A 20,340-nucleotide genomic window follows, 5' to 3' on the forward strand; every position below is an offset into this window, starting at 1 on the left:
TCTTGGACCCAATTTCACCCATATCTGTGTCACCTTTTTCTCAAATGAATAATTAAAGTCAGGCATTTAAAAAGAGGCTGCCCTCTATGAATTCTCAGCAAATGGATTGCAAATGATTTCATTTTAAAGGGATTATTGTAATCAGTCTGTTTGAAAAGATGGGAGTTGAAATTTTTGGGAAGGAAAAATCAGCTCTTTCTACCAGTTCTTCAGGAATAACTGTGTTTTGAAATCAAAACAATCTAAATTTTGGTAGGGCAATAATAGACTACCAGAAAATTCTCATTCACTAATTTCTTTTTTCCATTTTGCTTTTTCCAGTCCTATATTTAGATGGGAATTTATTTGGGTTCTGACTTTCTAATCTGGTTTTCCTCTACTTGGAGGAATTCTCCCACACTCATCCATATTGGAAAGGAGGTTAGCAGGGCATAGAAAGAAGGCATTAAGTAAACAATCCTGCAAAGCTCTGAAAACCTTTCTCAGGAGAGGAAAACAGCTGCCCTGGGTTTTAACAAACATTGCATTTTGGGAAGAGGGAGGACCTCTGGCTCTCCTCTGCATCTAGAAGCCTGCCAGGCAGTGTTCCTTTTGTAGGAGGATCCAGGCTTGGGGAGTTAAAGTGCTTTTGCAAGAGTAGTCTGTGTCTCCCTTACAAACAGGTCACATTCTTTGATTTCAAGTCCTCACATTTAATGGCTAAGAAGTCTGACTCCCCTTCATTTGCATATTTCTCAGATTGGTGATAAGAACTATGATTTCAGTTACTTTTTGAGTAACACTGCTCTGGGTTGGATTAAGAGAAATTCCTCTTGGACAGTATCAAAAAGGATATTATTAATTGAAGAATAATTACTGTTACTTTTAACTTGGTCCCATCACAACGTCACAATTCAGATTTTTCAGTGAGGTTTCTTTTGCAAGTGTGAAAATGAACAAAAGATGTAATTAGAAACTGAAAATTGTATTATTTTTCCTGGCATTCATTTATTTAATCAGTAAATATGCATTGAAGACTTTAATAGCTACCACACGATAAGAAAAGTGTTATTAGGCACATGAAGACTACAAAGAAATCTGAAGGTATTTCAACCCTTAGAAGCAAACTTTCCATTTGAAAAAGGCTTGGATTTTGAGAAATTCTTTGTAATTTTCAAAGCCCATTCACCTGCTATAAATCTTCATCTGAACTTTTGAACAGTAGCAGGGGAGCTGGGCTGGGCAGACATTATAATCATACAATTATAGAATTTTAGGAGTGGAAAGGATTTTAAAGGTCATCTAATGCAACCGCTTAATTTTAAAGTGTAGGAAGCTGAGAGATTGCCACTTTGTCTGAGGCCCCACAGCAAACTAGTGGCAGAACATCCGGCAAAGCCTGGAAGTTTGCTAGTAAGGATCTCCAGGCATGTGCTAGTAGCTCTGGGCTGGGCACCAACGACACAGGATAAATATAATACCGTGCCTCTTTTCCTGTATCTGTTTGCATACAGACATAGAATAGTTTCACAACAGGTATTTATTGCATTAATGACGGACAGATTTCCTACCGCGTAGGACAGTGGGGCGAGCACCGAGGATAAAAATGGCAAAAAGAATAAACTGGTCACTTCTTCCAAGTTGCTCACAATTCCTGTCCTCAGTGAGTTTGTGGTCTCTTAGGGAAGCCAAGATATACGCCCACAAAATGCAGGAAGATTGGCTTCAAATACAGTGAGCGCTATAGGGGGTCCGGAAAGCTATCTAAGCGTAATAATTGATGGAAAAATCCCCCTAACCACACGCGCGCGCGCACACACACACACACACACACCACACCACACCACACCACACCACACCACACCACACCACAGGATCATTTAATTACATCATTCTCTGCTGTTGCCTTCCCGGGATCTCCCCCAGGGTGGGACACGCAGGCTCTGCTCAAGCTGAGGTCAAGACGCCAATTCACGGAGACTAAGGAGGCAAGGACCAGAAGCCCACCCAGCCTTAACATCTAAACTGGAGGAGCCCGGGGGTGGGGGGGCGGGGGGAGGAAAAGGCAGCCGAGACTGACAGAAACAATAAAACAGGAATAGGAAGTCCCCAACACAGCGAGCGCTCCGCGAGCTCCGGCTGGCCGCCCCCACGGGAGGGGCGTGCGGGCTCAGCGCGGAGACCGGAGACCGCGGCCGCGGGGGCGCCGAGTGAGCGGCGGCGGCAGCGCCCGCGAGCCCGAGGGGAGGGTCGGCGACGCATCCAGTCCCCGCAGCCACCCGCGCGGCGCAGCTCGGCAGCGGGACGCGGCGCCCGGAGCCCCGGCAGCGCCCTCCTCCCCCACCCCCCCCCGCGTCGCCCGCCAGCGCGCCAGCGCCCGCTCCGCCCGTGACTTCAGTCGAGCTCCACCCCCGCGTGGCGGCGGCTCGCTCGGTCCGAAGCCGCGCTCGGCACCAGCCCAGCCTGGGCAAGCGGCCGCCACCTGCCCGGCGCCGCCTCCGCCCGCCCCCTCCGCGGCCCAACTTGGATGGAGTTGGGGTCCTGAGCGCCCGCCCCTCCACGGCCCGCCGGCGGAGAGCCCCGCGCCGCCGCCTCCGCTCCGGCCCCCTCTCCGCTGCTCTCCGCTCCCGCGATGGGAAAAGTTGGCGCCGGCGGCGGCTCCCCAGCCGGGCTGAGCGCGCTCCTCGCCGGCGCGGGGCTCTTGGTCCTCTGCGTCCCGGGCGCCTGCGGCGGCGGCTCCTGCTGCCCCCAGCTGCCCCCCGGCTCGGCCCCACGCTGGGCTGCCACCCCAGGGGGCTTCGTTGGCCGGGGACCGCGAGGCAGAGCTGCTGCCACACCCCTGCCCCTCCTTGGGCGCCCGCTGTTCGCGGTGGCCCCCGGAGACCGAGCGCTGTCCCTGGAGCGGGCCCCGGGCACCGCGGCGTCCGTGGCGATGGCCCCACGCGCTGGCCGGCGGAGACGGAGTGAAGCGGAACCGGGGAAGGCAGACCGCGGAGAGGGCGCGAGCCGGAGCCCCCGGGGAATGCTAAGGGACGGAGGGCAGCCGGGGCCTGAGACTCTGGAGCGGGACCCGGACAAAGCCACTCGCTTCCGGATGGAGGAGCTGAGGCTGACCAGCACCACGTTCGCGCTGACGGGCGACTCAGCACACAACCAAGCCATGGTCCACTGGTCCGGCCACAACAGCAGCGTGAGTAGACGGGGCCTGAGGGCAAGGGGTGACAGGGGGAAAGGGTTGAAAGCAGGCTGTGTGATCTGATGGAGAATTTGGAGAAACGGGGTTTCTGCACTTGAGGGATGCTGCAAACTAAAGTCTTCCCTGCCCACCTCCCCTAGGAGTTAATGTCACCCACCAGGAGACCCACGACACCATCAGAGTCCTCTCAAACCCCCTCCCCCCGCCCCCAAAGCTTCAATCAGGGCAGGCAGATACCTGTTTCCTGGTCTTATGGGTGTAGTAACAGAGCTGAAGACCCAGGCAAACAGAGGGGGTTAATGCAGAGGTGAATGGGTTAAATTTCCAGGCAGGATGACATTCTTTTAAGTGACTTTCCCTTTACTTGCTAGACTCAGGGTGAGCACAAGTGAGATCAAGAAGACTTTATTCGTAAGCTTTTTATTTTTCTGCAAAGCTCCTAACCCCCCCTTCCTCACAAGGGAAGAGATACGTAGTGGAAACTAAGGTGCCCTTAATGTATTCTCTGTTTCTGGGGACCAAGTGGATGCAAGTTTCAGGACAGGAACTCTCTAGCATCTTCTAACAGCACCAGCCAGTGTGTTTTGAGAGCTGGGGCTTTCCAGCCTGTGAATGAGTGTGGTTGTTCTCCCCGCATGATCAGTCCCAGGAAGATCAGATATATCCCAGTGACAACAACCCCCTGTTCTTCCCCATTGCCTGACCTCCTCTAGAGAAGCTCACAAATAAAGACTCAGCCCTCCCTTTAGGAAGGGACCAGGGGGATTGCTGGATTCCAGAAGAGTGACACCAGGGAGAGTGGGTGCAGTCCAGGACCTTTGGCCACGTCAGGGAAGGTTTTCGATTTTTGGAAAAGCCTGCATGTTCTGAATCTGGGGTAGCTATTCCAGCTTAAAATGCACCTGGGAAACTTCAATGAGCTGAAATAGTAAAGAACTAGCTTTGATGGGAAGAACTGAAGATAATTTAAAAGTGTGGAAAGTTCTCTAGGCTGCCATGAAGCAGAAAAGAACACAAAAACCAAGGATGAGTAAAACGAGAAAAAAAATCAAAGTTTCAGCTTCCATCAGGTTATTGAGATTGTAGCGTTTGTAATATGCACACTCTGTGCAGCCTGGTACCTTTCAAAATGTTTTCAGTTGTGATGTCATTGCCAGAAATCTTCCCAGAAAACTTCCCACTTCAGTGAGTTGTGCTCATTGTCAGCTTTTTAATGAAAGTTGTGAACATTTGAAAACAATAGTCTGTCATTATGGGTTCCTTGAGTATATAGATATAAACTGTATTAAGGCAAATCCTGACAAACAATATTTTGTATTTGTGTCTCTGTCCTGGGAGCACCAGCAAGGTTTTCCCTACAATTCAGCTCTCACGACTGAGGCCATGGTTTTCTATAGTTCTCAGGAAAGGTTTAATCAAATAATTGAAGCTGAAATTCTTTCCGTTAAAGTTCTGGAGACCCTTGCCCTCATTTCTTACCTTAACTATCATATCTTTCATATCATAACCACTAAAATTCATCCCCCAATTTGAACTTGAATCTTCTTAAACTGATTGAATAACTTTCACACTGCTTTAAATGATTAACTCAAAGCTGCTGGCTTTAAGGGGAGATTTTAAACACATCAAACATATTACATCTTGTTGAATCAAGAAGTGGAGGACATTGAACTCAAAATATTTCTGGCTTTTAATGTAATTCAAGCTGTAAAATATCACTCACCCATTAGACCTCTACTTTAGTTCATCTCTTGAAAGATCTTGGAAAGAGCTGGAAAAGGAGAGTACATCTTTGGCAAATTTTAAACTCCATTTAAGAAATGGCGCCAAGCACTGCCAGCCTTTTTCTTTTTTTTTTCTTTTTTTTTTTTTTTAATGATGCTTATAAGCACAGTAGGGCTTATGAGGGTCAGGGCTTGGACAGCCAACATGCAGGGAAATCTGAGATAATGTAGGAAATCAAGGTGGTGCACATTAAAGACTTGAGCCCTCAAACCCTGTTGCTAATGAGATTTCTACTCTTTGAAGTTTTTAATTCTGCAAGGAACCCCTCTGCTCCCCAGCGCTGCCTTTTTACACACAAATTACAGGTTTTTTAGTGTGTGTGTGTGTGTGTGTGTATATATATATATATAAGAGAGAGAGAGAGGGAGAGCAATCGTCTTTATCCAGGTCCCACAAAACAAAGCTGGCCCAGAGTCATAGGAGAGACAAAGTTTAAAAAACAAACAAACAAACAAAAAATAAATGAAGGAAGGCATAAAAAAAAAACTTTTCTGGGCGACTTTGTCATGTAAAAAGCAGTGTGGAGACTTGGGTTCTAATGGTGGTTTATTTGTGGTTTGCTCTTGGCAAGTTGATTGCATGGTGAGTGTGAATTTCCTCATGCCTAAAATGGGGGCAATGCCAGCTCATTACGTGCCAGGTTACACATGAGCGGGTTGTGACTGTCGAGGACTACACCTGTTTGGAACTCTCAACTCACAGCCCTTCATTTCTCCCCAGAGGAAACAAATACACTAATTTAAACTGGAGGGTGACATTGGGCAGCTCTCATTTTCTTCACGGTTAGGTGTCAGCCCCCCCCCCTTAAGCCCGCCCCCAACCCGCTCAGGGCCACAGGCAATACACATCCTCTGAATCTGTCTGACCTATAGCTAAAAGCCTTTGCTAAGTAGGGTTTCTGATCACAATAACCCCTGCCTTAAAGGTGTAAATGTGTGGTAATTATAGGCTGCCTGTCAAACTTGTGAGGAATTCTGGATGTTTCTCTCGCCTCCTTCCCTTCTTCCTGCCCCCTCGCTGTTGGACTTGTGCAGTTGTGTAAAGACATGACTGTTTTGCCTCATCCGTGGGAGTGATGTGATTCCTCTCCACTGCCGTCTAGCTTGATGGAAAGTGTTGCTGGAGTTGGTGGAACACCTGGGGGGATCTTTTGGCATGAAAGGTGCTGGGGATGAATCATTTGTCATGAGCTTGGTGTCTTAAGCAAGAACATATTGTTCCTACCCTACTCATCCTAGGCATGCTGTGCCCTGATCTAAATTTATACAGTAATCCTTAGTTTGTTAAAATATATATTTGTCTGTATATGTATGTGTGATGAAGCGTGTATTTATTCCTTATTTCCAAGAGATTTCAAAGTGCTACACTTATTAATCCTTATAAAAATCCTTGTTAGGTAATATGTGAATGGCAAGTGTTAATATCTATTTTTCACATTTTAATGCTGGAGTCAACTTGGATATTTCAGCCTAGTGCCTTGTCCTTTTCTCACTGGAAATAGTATTAGAAGGTTTGTTAACAGAGGCTTTCACTTACATTTTGCCATTCTGATACTTTAATGCTGCATTTGTCATAGATCATGATGGTCTGGTTGATTTCCATGTACCTCCTTGAGGCCTTTAGCTGTTCCAGGACTTGACATTTACCACGGAACCTTAGTGAATACACCGAATCCCAACTTGGGTCAGGTTTTGGGTAGATGTCTTCTCTTCCATCACCTCACTTAATTTTCACAGGCCTGCTATGAGGAGATATTCTTATTCTCATTACATAGAGAAGAAAAACCGAGGCTCTAGAAAGCTGAATGAATTGCTAAGATGTTACAGAAGGTCAGTGTCAAATAGGGGCTGGAACCCTGAGTAAGCTGATTTCCCAACCTCACAGAATGGCTGGTCTTAAAGACTTTAAGGTAGAACAGAAAAACTCAGGCCTTTTGGAGTCAGAATTTTAAATCATCCTATCTTGGGGTGGATTTCAGATGATGGTGGAGGAAGGTACAGTCCTAGCTGTAAGCTCCATCTGTAGAAAAGCAAGGACTTTAACAGGTGCCTGTCACATTGCACTCTTTACCTTAAGTAGTGATTTGCTCGTTCTCTTATCCGCCTACCTCTCCATCTTTAGTGAGACATGGAATCTGCACCTGGTGATTCATTGAGCACGAGGTAACCTGCCATCATTCAGCTCTCAGATCTAGTGTTCTTCAGGAACAGATTCCTTTTCGAAGTTACTTCTAAATCTGATTTATAGAGAGGTTGCACGTAAACACTTGATTTGATTGTACATTTAGACATATTTTTTGGCTTGTTTTTTAAAGTAAAATGATAAAGGGTTTTAGCTCTCTCTAACAAGCCCACATAATTCCTTCTCTGATCGGTGCTTTGTGCTGTTAGCGAACGTTAATGTGGTGTGACACGGGAGGCAGGGGGTTTGGAAGCAGAGAGATTGGAGTTTGAGTGTTAGGTCTCCTGCTTACCACACTTTGCCTTGAACAAGACACTTAAATTCTTTGAGCTTCGCCTTCCTCAACTGAAATACGGGGATAGTACAGCTTTTGCAGGCTTTTTTCCTGAACAGTTGATATCATGTATATGAAGTTGCTGATACATAGTAAGTGCTCAACAAATGCTACTTGTTATTTTAGTTTAATAAATAATTCTCCAGTGGTGGATAAGAATGCTCAGTTATAGTCCTGACTGTGTACACAAACTAGATGTGTAGTCATAATGTGTCCTATGTGGCCTCAATTTCATCCTCTGTAAAATGATGCAGATAGACTAGAATGCCATGGAAATCTCTTACAGGTTAGAAGTAGCTTAATAGTTTGTTCAGCCTGCACGTATTGTGCACCTACTACATTTAAGTGTACTAGGAGAGTTGGGGACACATGAGTGACAAAATGACCTGTACCCTTGACCTGTAAGCAGCAAGCCTTTTGTTCCACATGATTCCTCCTTTTTCCATGGTTAATATGTGTATCCATTCATAGGAAATCAAAACATTTGAGATACAAGCTTGCATTCATTTCAATGTTGACTTGCAGCAAAATCTAATTTATTATGTTTTTTTTGTGTCACATCTTCTCATTAAGGAACTTTGTATCTTTGGACAACAAAATTGCTTCATATGAGATTGGGAATTTAGTTTCCCCTAATATATTCAATGGGGTTTTCTAGAGGAAAATGACATAAATGTTGAATCTGGGAACTCTATCCACATCTTTTTACGGAGGGACCCCAGAAACTCCTAGACTAAGGCACAAAACCTGATGGAATTATTTAATAATTCTTTAATGATTTATCTAAGAGAATAAAAATTGCTCACCTCCAAGGAGAGATTGCCATGTGGCAGCATTGTGCTAAGAAGCTTGCACAAACTGTCGTATTGACTTTTAATTCTACAAATATATATTGAGTCCTAATATTTGTTAGACACTTCTAATACAGATATATGTGCAGCGACGCCCAAAGGTGGGAGTAATTATTCCCTGCCCTCAAGGAGCTTTCCGTCTTGTACTTAAAGAGTTCTCTGAAGAGGGAAGAGAATCTGAGAACCCACTGAGGGCAGAGGATGCTATCGGAGTTCAGAAGAGAATCAGACATCTACTGACTAGGGTGGCCTTCAAACTTCCTGGTGGAGCAGGTACTTCAAGTGAACCTTGAAATGTAGAGAAAATTTTTATTAAGAGATGGAGGTTATTACAAGGATATTTTGAACTGAATGGATAGCAAGAGTAAAGGTCAAGAGTAGAGATGTAAATATTCCTGTGTGTTCCAATAAATTAGCCTACTTTAAATGTAAACTATGTTTAACTGATGTGTTAATCTTAGAAATCATTTTAAAAATATGATTTAAGCCAAGATATGCAAATTCTTCTTCTAGTGTCTTTGGGTATGTTCCAACCACCCCCCAAAAGAAAAGAAAACCTTTGTGGTCACTGAAAGATGCACTCTTTACCTTCGTGAAAGATACGTGAAAGATACGATTGCCTTTGTTGGCACCTTAGATCTCAGCTGGAGTCATCACTGTTTCTTTTTTTTTTTAATTTTTTTTTTCAACGTTTATTTATTTTTGGGACAGAGAGAGACAGAGCATGAACGGGGGAGGGGCAGAGAGAGAGGGAGACACAGAATCGGAAACAGGCTCCAGGCTCCGAGCCATCAGCCCAGAGCCTGACGCGGGGCTCGAACTCACAGACCGCGAGATCGTGACCTGGCTGAAGTCGGACGCTTAACCGACTGCGCCACCCAGGCGCCCCAGTTTCATTTTTACATAGACATTTTCCACACACAGTTTTCCGTAAAGGCCTTTGTTTTGTTTAAGTCCTTGGTCAGAAATATCACTGGCCAAGCTGCCCAGAGGGTAAATTAATTTGGCTCCTTGCCAGCTTATGTTAAGTCCCTCAACATACGTAAAATATGTGTTCTGTCTTTGTGGATATCTCAATTACCATTCTATATCTCTGGCTAGAAAGGGTGGAGAATGCATCTGTGTGTCCTAGGGAGGAAACAAGCCAAATGGTGTCAGTGCCGTGGCTAACAGGGATGGCAGGGAATAAGTGTGGCACATGGGAGGTGGAGCCGGGCTCCGTGGAGGTGGAGTGGTTACTCTGGAGGGACATGCACACTCTTTTCCGTGGGGTGGATCGAGTAGTCAGATGGTTGGCAAGAAACAAAGTGGAACCTTGCTGTGCAAAGTTCATAAGGAAAGAACAGAGCCTCTTCTAAACTGTAAGTAGAGAGAAAAAGGACACGAATGTTCTGTAGGAAATCCTACATGAAATTTTCCCTGTGTATAAGAGATACTGTGTCTGTTTCTATAGCCCTCCTGAATGTTGTTACAGCACTTTAGATCCCTTATAGCCATTTCCTTTGCAAAATGCCTCAGCTTTCAAAGATTGGAACATTTCTTTCCTTACCTCAGTTGGTTTTCTCCCCGTGGGCCTATGAGATAAGAAAGACAAATATCATCTACATTTCTCAGGTAGGGAAATGAAGGCACTGCTATTAAGCAGGTCAGTTAGTGGAAGAAGAGAGTCAACAGTGTTTTGCCACACCATGTGACTGATTCTTGGCTTGGTGCCCTGCTGGCTTTCCACAGGCAAGAGTTAGAACACAGCTACATCCTAGCCCCTTGGTTTATCTGAGGCCTGTGCACCTGTGTCCATAATGTTTTCCACTGTGGGAAGAAGTGTGGGTATGGGCCATGGAGATCCTGAGTTCTGTGCTCAGCTATTCAAGTGACTTGTCCTGGGCTTCAGAGCAGGTGGCCTCATCAGAAGGCTCATGGCATTGTTTAAACCTTTAAAAGGGGACCTTAAAGACAGGTGATGGGGCTTTCTGCAAGCAAGGTCTCTGGCAAAAGGTCTCACCATTCTCCATATTCCACTGCTAATGGACCTGAGAGGTAAGATTACTTACAACTGGGCTAATTGTAGAAGGAGCTTGAGGGGGAAGAGAGACATACCCACTTCTTCCTCTCTTTAATTGGCTGATACAGATTAAATGTAGTTTAAAATAATAGTAAGTGTGATCTCAGTCAAGGGAACCTAACGTGTCAACATTTGGGAGCAGCGGTAGTCAAATTGAAGGGTGCCTGTTGATACTGATGGGGTTTATTGGCTCAAAGATTATAACAGAGTTCTCAGTATTGCCTTCACTGCTTATTCTGACTTTTGGGGCATGGGTGGGGGGATGGAGCAAAGGGGAGTTCACTGAACACTAGGGATAGCTCTCTATAGCCAGATAAGATATATTGATTATAACAGAAACCCCTCTTGACAATTATATAAATAACCACCAAATTTGTGAGAAGCTTCCCTGAAAGAACTTTCTAGAACATCACACTGTTTAACTTCATCTTCCCACCATCGTAATACAAATGAGGTATTATGGTCCTCATTCTAGAATTGTGGAAGTCAGGGCCTAAAGAACTTGCTTGGGCAAGGTCACCCAGTTAGAAGGTGGCACAGCTGGAATTGGAATTTTATCCTTTCTGGCTCCAAAGCATTTTCCATTTGATCACGTTGACTCTCTGTAAGGGTTTAGTTCTGAGTTTCTTTAGCAAGAACTTCACAAGTCAGTGCAGAGGGATGGTAGGGGAACTTTTGGCATGAGGACCCCACCTCAGGGTTTTTCCCTGTCATATCATCCTGATCAGGGCACTAACCTGATATATTTTACTTAGTAATAAGCTGCTTCATGACAGAGCTCAATCAAAGCCTCAAGGGCCATCCGTCCCCTTGAGTGGCTCTCCTGGGGTTATTAAAACGTGTCTTCTTGTTATTCTGGGAGGATGTGTGGGATGTGCTGTTTGGCTTCTCCCTGCTGGCTAATGAACCTTCAGTGAAAGTATGGACAACGTGTACACTTTTTAAAGAAACTGCTAATAAAAATCATGCTATCAGAAGCTACCAACTAATCATGTTGTGCCCTGAAGCCAATGGATTGATGCCTTTAGTCATCTTTCCCTAACCAGAGTAGCAGAGGCTATTGAGACACCAAACTGTGGACCATAGATCCTTCTGCTTCAGGGTCTTTGGGGGAGGGGAGGGGAGTTAAAAGCAATAGGCCTTCCCCTTGTCTTAGCACTTCCCAAAATACACTCTTGGTAAGAATCATTGGGGAGAAAGGGCTATTTTAGGCATGGTTGTCACCTGCTTAGAAATCTATCTGTATCCATGTTTACCCTGACGTAGGTTTTGCCGAGTTGATGGGGGAATTCTAAACTGGGCAGCTGTGGGCACCTCGGGCAGCATTTCTTAAAGAGCTTGCCCTCATGGGACCTGCTTTTACATCTGTTGATGGGGACTAGGAATCTTTATGTTTTACAGACTCCCTTAGGAAGTCTATAAAGCTTGAAAATCATTTTCCTAAAATTCATGTGTGAGTTTTGAGGTCTATGAACCCCTTCTGTTGTCTGTACAACCTTGTGTCAATATGCTTCACTTTTCCCTGTGGTAGGCTGGAGCCCACAGCTTTTTTATCAGCTTCTCCACGGAAACTGTGACCCCTGTGGGAAAGACCTGGTACAAGGTGCCTTAGGAGAATGAGAGACAGTTACGTGGGACAGTGCAGATTCCCCAGGAAGAAGATGATGCTTTTTTGCGAGATGGTGATTTTTTTATCGCTGAATATATCCTAGGCAGTTATCTTTCCTGGATGTCCAGATGACCACGGGCAAACCATGTCTTCAGTGGCTGAAAGAGTACATTATTTTAATTAGAACACAATGTTTAGTTATGGGTTTGAGTTCCCACTCCGCTGTGTGCTAGATCCGTGAACTTTATAATTCTGTGCCTTCATTTCCTTAGCTGTAAAATGGTAATGATAACGCTATATTTTTTATATGGTTTCTTACCGGTTAAAGGAGACACTAGATACAAAAGTGCTGAAAGCGGCATCTAGCAGATAGCAACCAATCATTGAAGGTTAGCTATTATCATCATTATTGGTGTTATCACAATTTTGTTAGTATTAGTACTAGTATTACTAATGCTCAAGTATGACCTACTAAATGGTGTTTTTAATATGTTGCTCATGATAATACTCTTGTTTCTGCAGTTATGTTTTTCTTCTTTTTTTTTAAATTTTTTTTTTCAACGTTTATTTATTTTTGGGACAGAGAGAGACAGAGCATGAACGGGGGAGGGGCAGAGAGAGAGGGAGACACAGAATCGGAAACAGGCTCCAGGCTCTGAGCCATCAGCCCAGAGCCCGACGCGGGGCTCGAACTCACGGACCGCGAGATCGTGACCTGGCTGAAGTCGGACGCTTAACCGACTGTGCCACCCAGGCGCCCCTCTGCAGTTATGTTTTTCTATTTCAGCTACATTTTCTTGTAATGAGTCCAAGACCCTGTCTTATGCTTTTGTCATCCTTCTCAATGTCTCCAGCTATTTGCACATAATAGTTGTAATAAGTGTCTGGACGTGATTTCCAGTGTGTGTGTGTGTGTGTATGTGTGTGTGTGTGTGGGTGGGTTGGTTGGTGTGGGGGCTTCCACACCAACAAGCAAAACTCTGACAACAGGTGAGTGTCCTACAATTCAACTCAGCTTCGGCACTATGTACCAGAGGCAGCACCTCAGAGTCCACCAGTGAAGAGCTCAGTCCAACAGGACTGCCACCCCCTCCCAACTTCAGATGCCATTCACAGCCCAGGGTGTCGCCTGTGCTTTTGACCAACTAGCTGTAAATTAGAAGTTCCAATGAATCTCTCCTTGGGTTTGATTAATTTGCTAGAAAAGCTTATAGAACTCAAGAGAAACATTTTACTTACTAAATTTCCAGTTTATTACAAAAGGATATAACTCAGGAATAGCCATATGGAAGATATGCGTTGAGCAAGATTTGGGGAAAAGGCAGAGCTTCCGTGTTCTCTCTGAGCATGCTGCTGTCCCTGAATCTCAACATGTTTACCAACCTAGAATCTCTTAGAACCCTATCCTATTGGGTTTTATGGAGGCTTTATTCCATAGGCACAATTGATTAAATCATTGGCCAGCAGTTCAGCCTCTAGCCCCTCTCCCTTCCTCAGAGGTTAGGGACTGGGACTAAAAGTTCACAACCTTCCAATCAGGTGGATGGTTCTCCTGGCAACTAGCTCCCATCCTTAGGTGTGGTCCCACAGTCATCTCATTAACATAAAAAAGGACACCTTTATCTCTCTCATCATATAGGAAATTCTAAGAGTCTTCGGAATTTGGTACCAATGATGAAATGAAGATCAAATATACATTTATTATAAATCACAATATTGCAAATTGCTTACTAAATATTTGCTGTTGTTGGGATAGAAATTTTTTCCTCTACCCTTCAGAGTTCTTGTCTAAGAATTAAATTGACATGAGACAGAATGACAGGAGAAAATCATATTTTATTCTTACATGTAGGGAATCCACATAAATATGAAATTCCAAAGGCGGTAAAGCAGAATGGTATATATACATCATTCTGAACTAAAGAGAAAGGGGTATGGGTCTGAGACTTGAAAGGGGGTGGAGGAGGACAATTTACAGGAAGATAAAGAAGATCAAATGTTTAGTAAAGGAAATATTTTCCGAACTACATAGAAACAATAGGATACAGAGAGGAATTTTAGCAAATGCTTTGCTAGGTTCCTCCCTGTCTCTCACACTTAGTTCGTATTATAGGTGTAGTTGTCTATGGTGATAGCACCCTTCCTGAAACAGGTCCTCCATCCAGATTCTTTCTGGCAGTTAGGGGGAAGGTCAAAGATTTTTCCCAAGTCTTTTGGACTTTGATTATTTTCAGCTTGAAATCTGCACACAAAGTCATACGTTTTGGGGCCAGCAGCCCTTAGTAACTATACTATTTTGTTTGCTTGTTCCTTGGGGAAAATGGCTTTTCACTTAAGCAATCCATGATCTTGTTTACGAGTGTTGTAGAATATTCAGCCACAAAAAGATTGCTTATGTAAATATATATACATATATATACGTGTATATTCACATATATACATATACATATATATATACATATACATATACATATAAGTATATAATTGGGAAACCACCCACAAAATACCAGAAAGGGAAAAATAGATTGAAAAATAGTACAAATATAAGACACATGAAGTCCGTGGGGTTTTTTGTCTATGGATTTCCCTCATATATCTCAAGCCTCTAGAAATATACCTGAACATGGAAGGGCTCAATAATTTCAAAATTTTATTGTATGCTATAAAATACCATTACAAAAGAGGAAAGGTATGATTCAAAACATTTCCTGTGATTATAATGAATGTTGGCTTTATAGGTGATGCTTTTTGTTTGTCCAGTTATGCTGTTGTTTCTCAATAAATATACATTGCTTGAGTTACTTTTAAAAGTTACTTGAAAAATGAAAAACATAAGAGTGAGCAAAGGAGATTTTGAACTTGGCCTCATTAGAACTGAATTCCAGGCAACTGAACTAAACAAAGAGCCCACGTTCAAGTTGCCTGATTTGCTTCCAATCGCTATTGTTGGGAGAGAGCGAGTGCCCAGGGTTTTTGCAAAGCAGAAAGATCACTCTGTGTCTCTCTTCCGGGTGAGCAGCAGCAGGGGCCGGCGGGTCTTTTGTTTACCTTCCCTTTTGCTGATCCCAGAAAGAGAGATCTGAGGCCATTTCACCAAACTGACAACCCCTTCCAGAAATTGTAGTAGCTTCAGTTCCCATTAAAAGAACATGCATTCCATTTTGAATCTTTGTCTCTGTCTTGAGCTTAGTCTCCATCTCTAAATCATATATGTACACATGAGCGCATACATAATAAATGTGTGCATCCCATATGCTCACAACTGCTTAAACACTGATGTACTACACTTAAGTGTCTACTCTCAAAAGTGGAATATTAGATATTGCTGTAAGGATGCTTACTGATTGTGAGAGCTGAATGGAAGAACATCTCCAGAACAAAGAAAAAGAAACCGAAGAGAGACAGACAGTGGAAGCTGAGAGATAGAAAGAATAAGAGAGAGAGAGAGACAGAGAGAAAGACAGAGACAGCAGAGGTGGACCAAGAAAGAGGAGGATAAAGAGAAGGTGAGGCAAGAGACAGACCAGAGACAGAGAAAAGCAGATGGAGAGACAAAGAATTGTAACAGAGACATGGAAGCGTGGAGTAAATCACAGAAAGAAAGTGAGAGATGAAATAGGAAACACACCAGTAAGTGGAGAGAACTCACTGTCAGCTCATCAAGAATGCAGAACAGAACTGAGTCCTAGTCTCATGGTACCCTTGTCCTTTGGCAACAGCACTTCCCTGGCCTTTGCTCTGGGGGGTCCATACCCAGCCCTGTCATGTTGCCAGCAGACACAGCCAATCTTACGTGTGTGGTAGCTCTGAGAACCACTCGTGTTGGTTGGCTGGGTGTGGGGTGGAAGGGGTGTGTGTAGTGTTTATGCACTTTTAAGCATGTCTTAAGAGTGCTTCCTTGTGGGAGATGGAACTGATTGTCTGGATGGTAGAAAGGCAACTTGTAACCTTTCCTTTTATACCAGAATGTGCTGTTTTGAATTTTTAACAGGGGCATGCATTTCTTTAATAATAAAAATACTAAAACATGTTTTAAGTGGTTGTTGTGTCAGGGCTGTGCTGAGTCTGAGAATACAGAACTGAATAAGACCTGCCCTTTGCCCTTGAGGGCGCATATTCTGGTGGAAGTAGACAGACACATAAACAGATAAATTGCAATTTAGTATGATAAGTGCATAATAGCTGTAATAGAGCTTTGTGCAAAGTGCTATGGGAGCAAAGATGAGTGGGGAACAACTAATTCTTTGTGAGAGTGGGAAGCAAGGCTTTAAAGGGAGGTGACATTTAAGCTGGTCTTTACACAACATGAGGAGTTTTGCAGACAGAATAGGCCACTCCTCACTCTTTTAAACTCCCCAAATTTAGGTCTTGGATTCATTTTAGATTGCTAGTGTGGTCAACAAGCTGTGACAGGAATGGCACTGTCTTTCTCCATCATCTCAGTGTCCAAGTTATTTGGAACCTAGGCTCATGGTATGTTTAAATATCAGATTAGACTCCCCAGTTTAAAATGTCTGTTAAGTGCTTGGCCTCACCCTGACCAAAGGAACTTGATTTTCCAAAAGAGGAAAGTTTTTCCCCTGAATCTTTGTGTACCCACGTATGCTTGTACACAAATGTGTACAGATGCATACATACATACACACACAGATTCAAGGTATTTCTGTCTTTTCTATTCACAGAATTTGGTTAAGCAATGATGGAATTTTTTCAAGGTTATTGTATATATTTCTGCTTTTAAAGAGTTAAAAGTTGGTGTTCATGTCATTCTCTTGGACATGCTTCCCAAATCAATATGGGGAACTGGGTGCATTAGGATGAGTTGGATGATCACCACTTAAGATTGCAGTATGACTCAAGGCAGTAAGAGAAGGCCACAGAGTGGCCAGAGATACAGGAAACGTGTGCACTCAGAACTGGATCACGAGCCCATGATCAATTGAAGAGATGTTTCCATAGCCTTTGAGTTCCACCATCTCTGTGCATTGAATTTTCAGTCACACTGAGCTTTGAGATGATGTTACAAGGTCCAGATCTGGCTTTGGAGTATTGTGACTTAGGAATCTTGACCCAGCTTTTGTGCTACTGTAGTAGATTCAATGACTCAGGAATTTCATCCTTTTCAGGCAGAAATGACTTGAGAATGAGCTTTTTAGCTATGCGTAAATATACTCTGAGACATATAAATGACCATCCTCAAAGAATAAGACGAACTCCACCCTGGTCTGAATGCAACCTTGCCCACCCCCTACCCTCAGATTCATATGTTGATATGTAACCCCAAAGTGATGGCGGTAGGAGGTGGGGCCTTTGGGAGGCAAATAGGTCATAAGGATGGAACCCCAATGAATGGAGATTAGTGCCTTAATAAAAGTGATCTAAGAAACTCCCTTACCCTTTCTACCTTGTGAGGACACAGCAAGAAGATGCCATTTGTGGAACCTGGAAGTGGACCCTCACCAGAAACTGGATTTTATGGTGTTTGGGTCCTAAACTCCCTGGACTCCAGAGCTGTGGGAAAGAAATGTCTGCTGTTCATAAGCCATCAGTCTATGGTATTTTTTTTGTAGCATCCTGAATGGACTAAGACAAGTTCTCTGCCAATTACCTAAGGCTCATTTCCTATATTAGACTCTCCTTGATATTCATTTAAGTTAGATTAAAATCTTAGGGAAAGGAAAAGGAAAAATCGTATTTGCTTTAAAAGCTCATCAAGTATGGAAGTGCCCAAGTGCCTCTCACTCAACCTAAATGTAGGTCTTGAAAATATCTGTAAAGAAGCAACGGTTATATTACCATTTTAGGGAGAGGCATTAGTTTATCTTTCTTTTGCATGTGGGATTTGATGTAGTTTATTTAAGGCAGGGGTTAGTCAACTATGACCTATGTACCAAATTGGCCTAACACTTGTTTGTATATGACCCACAAAAATGTTTTTACATTTTTATTATTTTTTATATGTTTTTACATTTTTAAGTGGCTAGGAGAAATAAAAATAATGATGGGTCATGACACCTGAAAATAATTTGATATAAAATTTTATTGGAACACACCCATCGTCATTCATTTATGTATTTTTGATGGCTGCTTTGGGGCAAAAATGACAAAGTTGAGTAGTTGTGACAGATTGTATAGCTCATAATGTCTAAAGTATTTATCCTCTTACCCTTTTTGAGAAAGGTTTGCCATTGTTTGATTTAGGAGATTGGAGAGAATATAAGCAGTGAGGCACAATGAAAATACCGAAGTTGTTACCTGCATACTAACTTGAAGATGGTCCTTTGACCCTCTCTTTCCTGCCTCAAAGGCGAACATACTCTTAGCCACTGCAAATTCTCACTGCCAATGCAGACCTTTCGTTCTCTGTTCCTGTCCCTTTGCTCATACTACTTCCTCTGCTTAGAAACTTAATCATCCATGAAAAAGAGAAAGAAAGAAAGTTAATCAGCTTTGTTTCTGCCCAGTTAAGTCCATTTCATTCTTTAAGTCATTGCTTGGCTATCATCTCCTTTCTGAGAATTTCCACAATACTTCCAAGAAGTACTGAGATACCTGCATCTTATAAGAAGAGATCTTATGTGCCAAGTTACTCTCTTTATGCCTCTCTCCAAGCACTGTCTTAGATTCTAGTCAATGTGTCAAAGCTCCATTCTATTCATTTTTTATTCTTGTAGTTGGTCCACAGGAGGTACTTGATAAATGTACATTAAAATATCAGAACACTAAAGCAGTATCGGATCATTTCATTGGCTTTCTTTGATAAAGAAGGTTACTGGTCAGCATTGAGACACTGTAATGATAGGCTGTCTGGATATTTTTCACTGTCCTGATTCATGAAATATAAACTATCTGGATTGCCTCATGCAAATAGTTCGAATAAAATGACCCAAAATTATACAGAAAGACAGAGAGAGACATAGAAACAGATAGAGGGAGGGTGGGTGGGAGGGAGGGAGAGATTGAGAGGGAAAACATAAATTCAAATCAAATAAATCAAGTTGTGTTGGAGTTACAGCATCCTTCTATCATGAAGGGTAAGGATGTGTCTTAATGAAGTCTGATGTTCTAGCTGCCAAGATGTGCTGATGGCTGGTAGGGGCTAGCATTGCCTCGGGCGTGAGGGAGAAAATAACTTCATGCTCCTAATTTAAGGAGCTGGATTGAGAACCAGCCCCCATGATAACAGAAGTCTCAGCAAAGCCAGAGCATTTGAGAAATGGTGAAGACATATTGCATTGTGAGAGATAAAATTGCATTTGTGATAATGGACTGAACCAAGAGCACCATGACAATGAGAAAAGAATTATGGATTAAATGGACATGTTTTTTTCAGGCACATTTACCTGAAAGGGTACCTTGAAGGTTGGTGGATTTCCCAAGTGAGTTTGGACAGAGTGGGAATTCAATTAAAGGTGGGTAAGGACTCCTACGTATCGAGATCTTAGACAATAGTTGATAAAATAATAGTCAACACTTACGAGGGGTTTGCAATGTGCCAGGTACTATTCTTGGTAATACACGTGTCAGCTATAGAAAGTAGGCATTGTTATTATCCTCATTTTAGAATTAAGAAACTGAAAAACGAGAAGGTAAATAACCCACCCAAGGTCACTAGGATAGCAAAAGGTAGAATTGGGATTTTAATCCAGATAGGTATGGTCTAAAAAGCTCGGTTCTTTGACATTATATTCATGGCATCCATTCGTGACATTTGGAACGCTAGAACATTTCATCTATTTGGTAAATTCAATTTGTTCATGTAGTAAATCATTATTAAGTGCCTAATACACATCAGGCATATGGCAGACACTGGGAATTTGTTTGTGATTAAACCAGCAGAGTTTTGACCCTCTAGGAGCTTAGAGATTGGTGATCCATCCATGTACTCTCTGTGGAGAGATTATGATCCAAGAATCCTTTTCAGAACTCCCAAAGCTTACGCATTCCTCAGGAGTTAATTGAAAAAAAAATATCTAGGAAAACATTTTTTAAACATTGACAGGCAACAGGTAGAGTTCTGGTTGTCATGGTTAAAATAATATACTCACAGAAATCTTTGTCTAAAGGGATATAAACACTTAGGGGTTCTCTTTGTCACGGGCTTTGGCAAATTACTGTATAAATAAAGGACATTTATAATACACATCTCTGCTTCTGCCTTTATATCTAAATCACCATCCATACCTCTACATAGAGCTGGACAGTGTCTCATTCAGTGTCTCTGCTTTGTTTTCCAACTTTGCAGCCAATTCTATTATGTAGGTAGATAAAAAAAAAACATACGGCTGATTTTCTATGAAAACAAAAATGCTTGCCCCTGCTATATGATTAAGCAAAGATTTT

At 43.0% G+C, this 20,340-nt stretch overlaps 1 protein-coding gene across 4 annotated transcripts in view; it reads left to right on the top strand.

The window, feature by feature from the left end:
* Positions 1 to 2,593: 2,593 nt before the first annotated feature.
* Positions 2,594 to 20,340, top strand: part of SORCS1 (sortilin related VPS10 domain containing receptor 1) — a 511,562-nt gene continuing 493,815 nt past the window's right edge. For 2 of the 4 annotated variants that reach the window (XM_030335173.2, XM_030335178.1), the window contains exon 1: positions 2,594 to 3,169. In XM_030335173.2, the coding sequence (XP_030191033.1) occupies positions 2,612 to 3,169 (558 nt within the window). In that variant the 5' untranslated portion in view covers positions 2,594 to 2,611. The remainder of the gene's footprint in view (positions 3,170 to 20,340) is intronic. The other 2 variants (XM_030335175.1, XM_030335176.2) reach the window with 1 other exon arrangement.

The sequence above is a fragment of the Lynx canadensis genome, chromosome D2, assembly GCF_007474595.2.
Source record: "Lynx canadensis isolate LIC74 chromosome D2, mLynCan4.pri.v2, whole genome shotgun sequence".
NCBI classification, from domain to species: Eukaryota; Metazoa; Chordata; class Mammalia; order Carnivora; family Felidae; genus Lynx; species Lynx canadensis.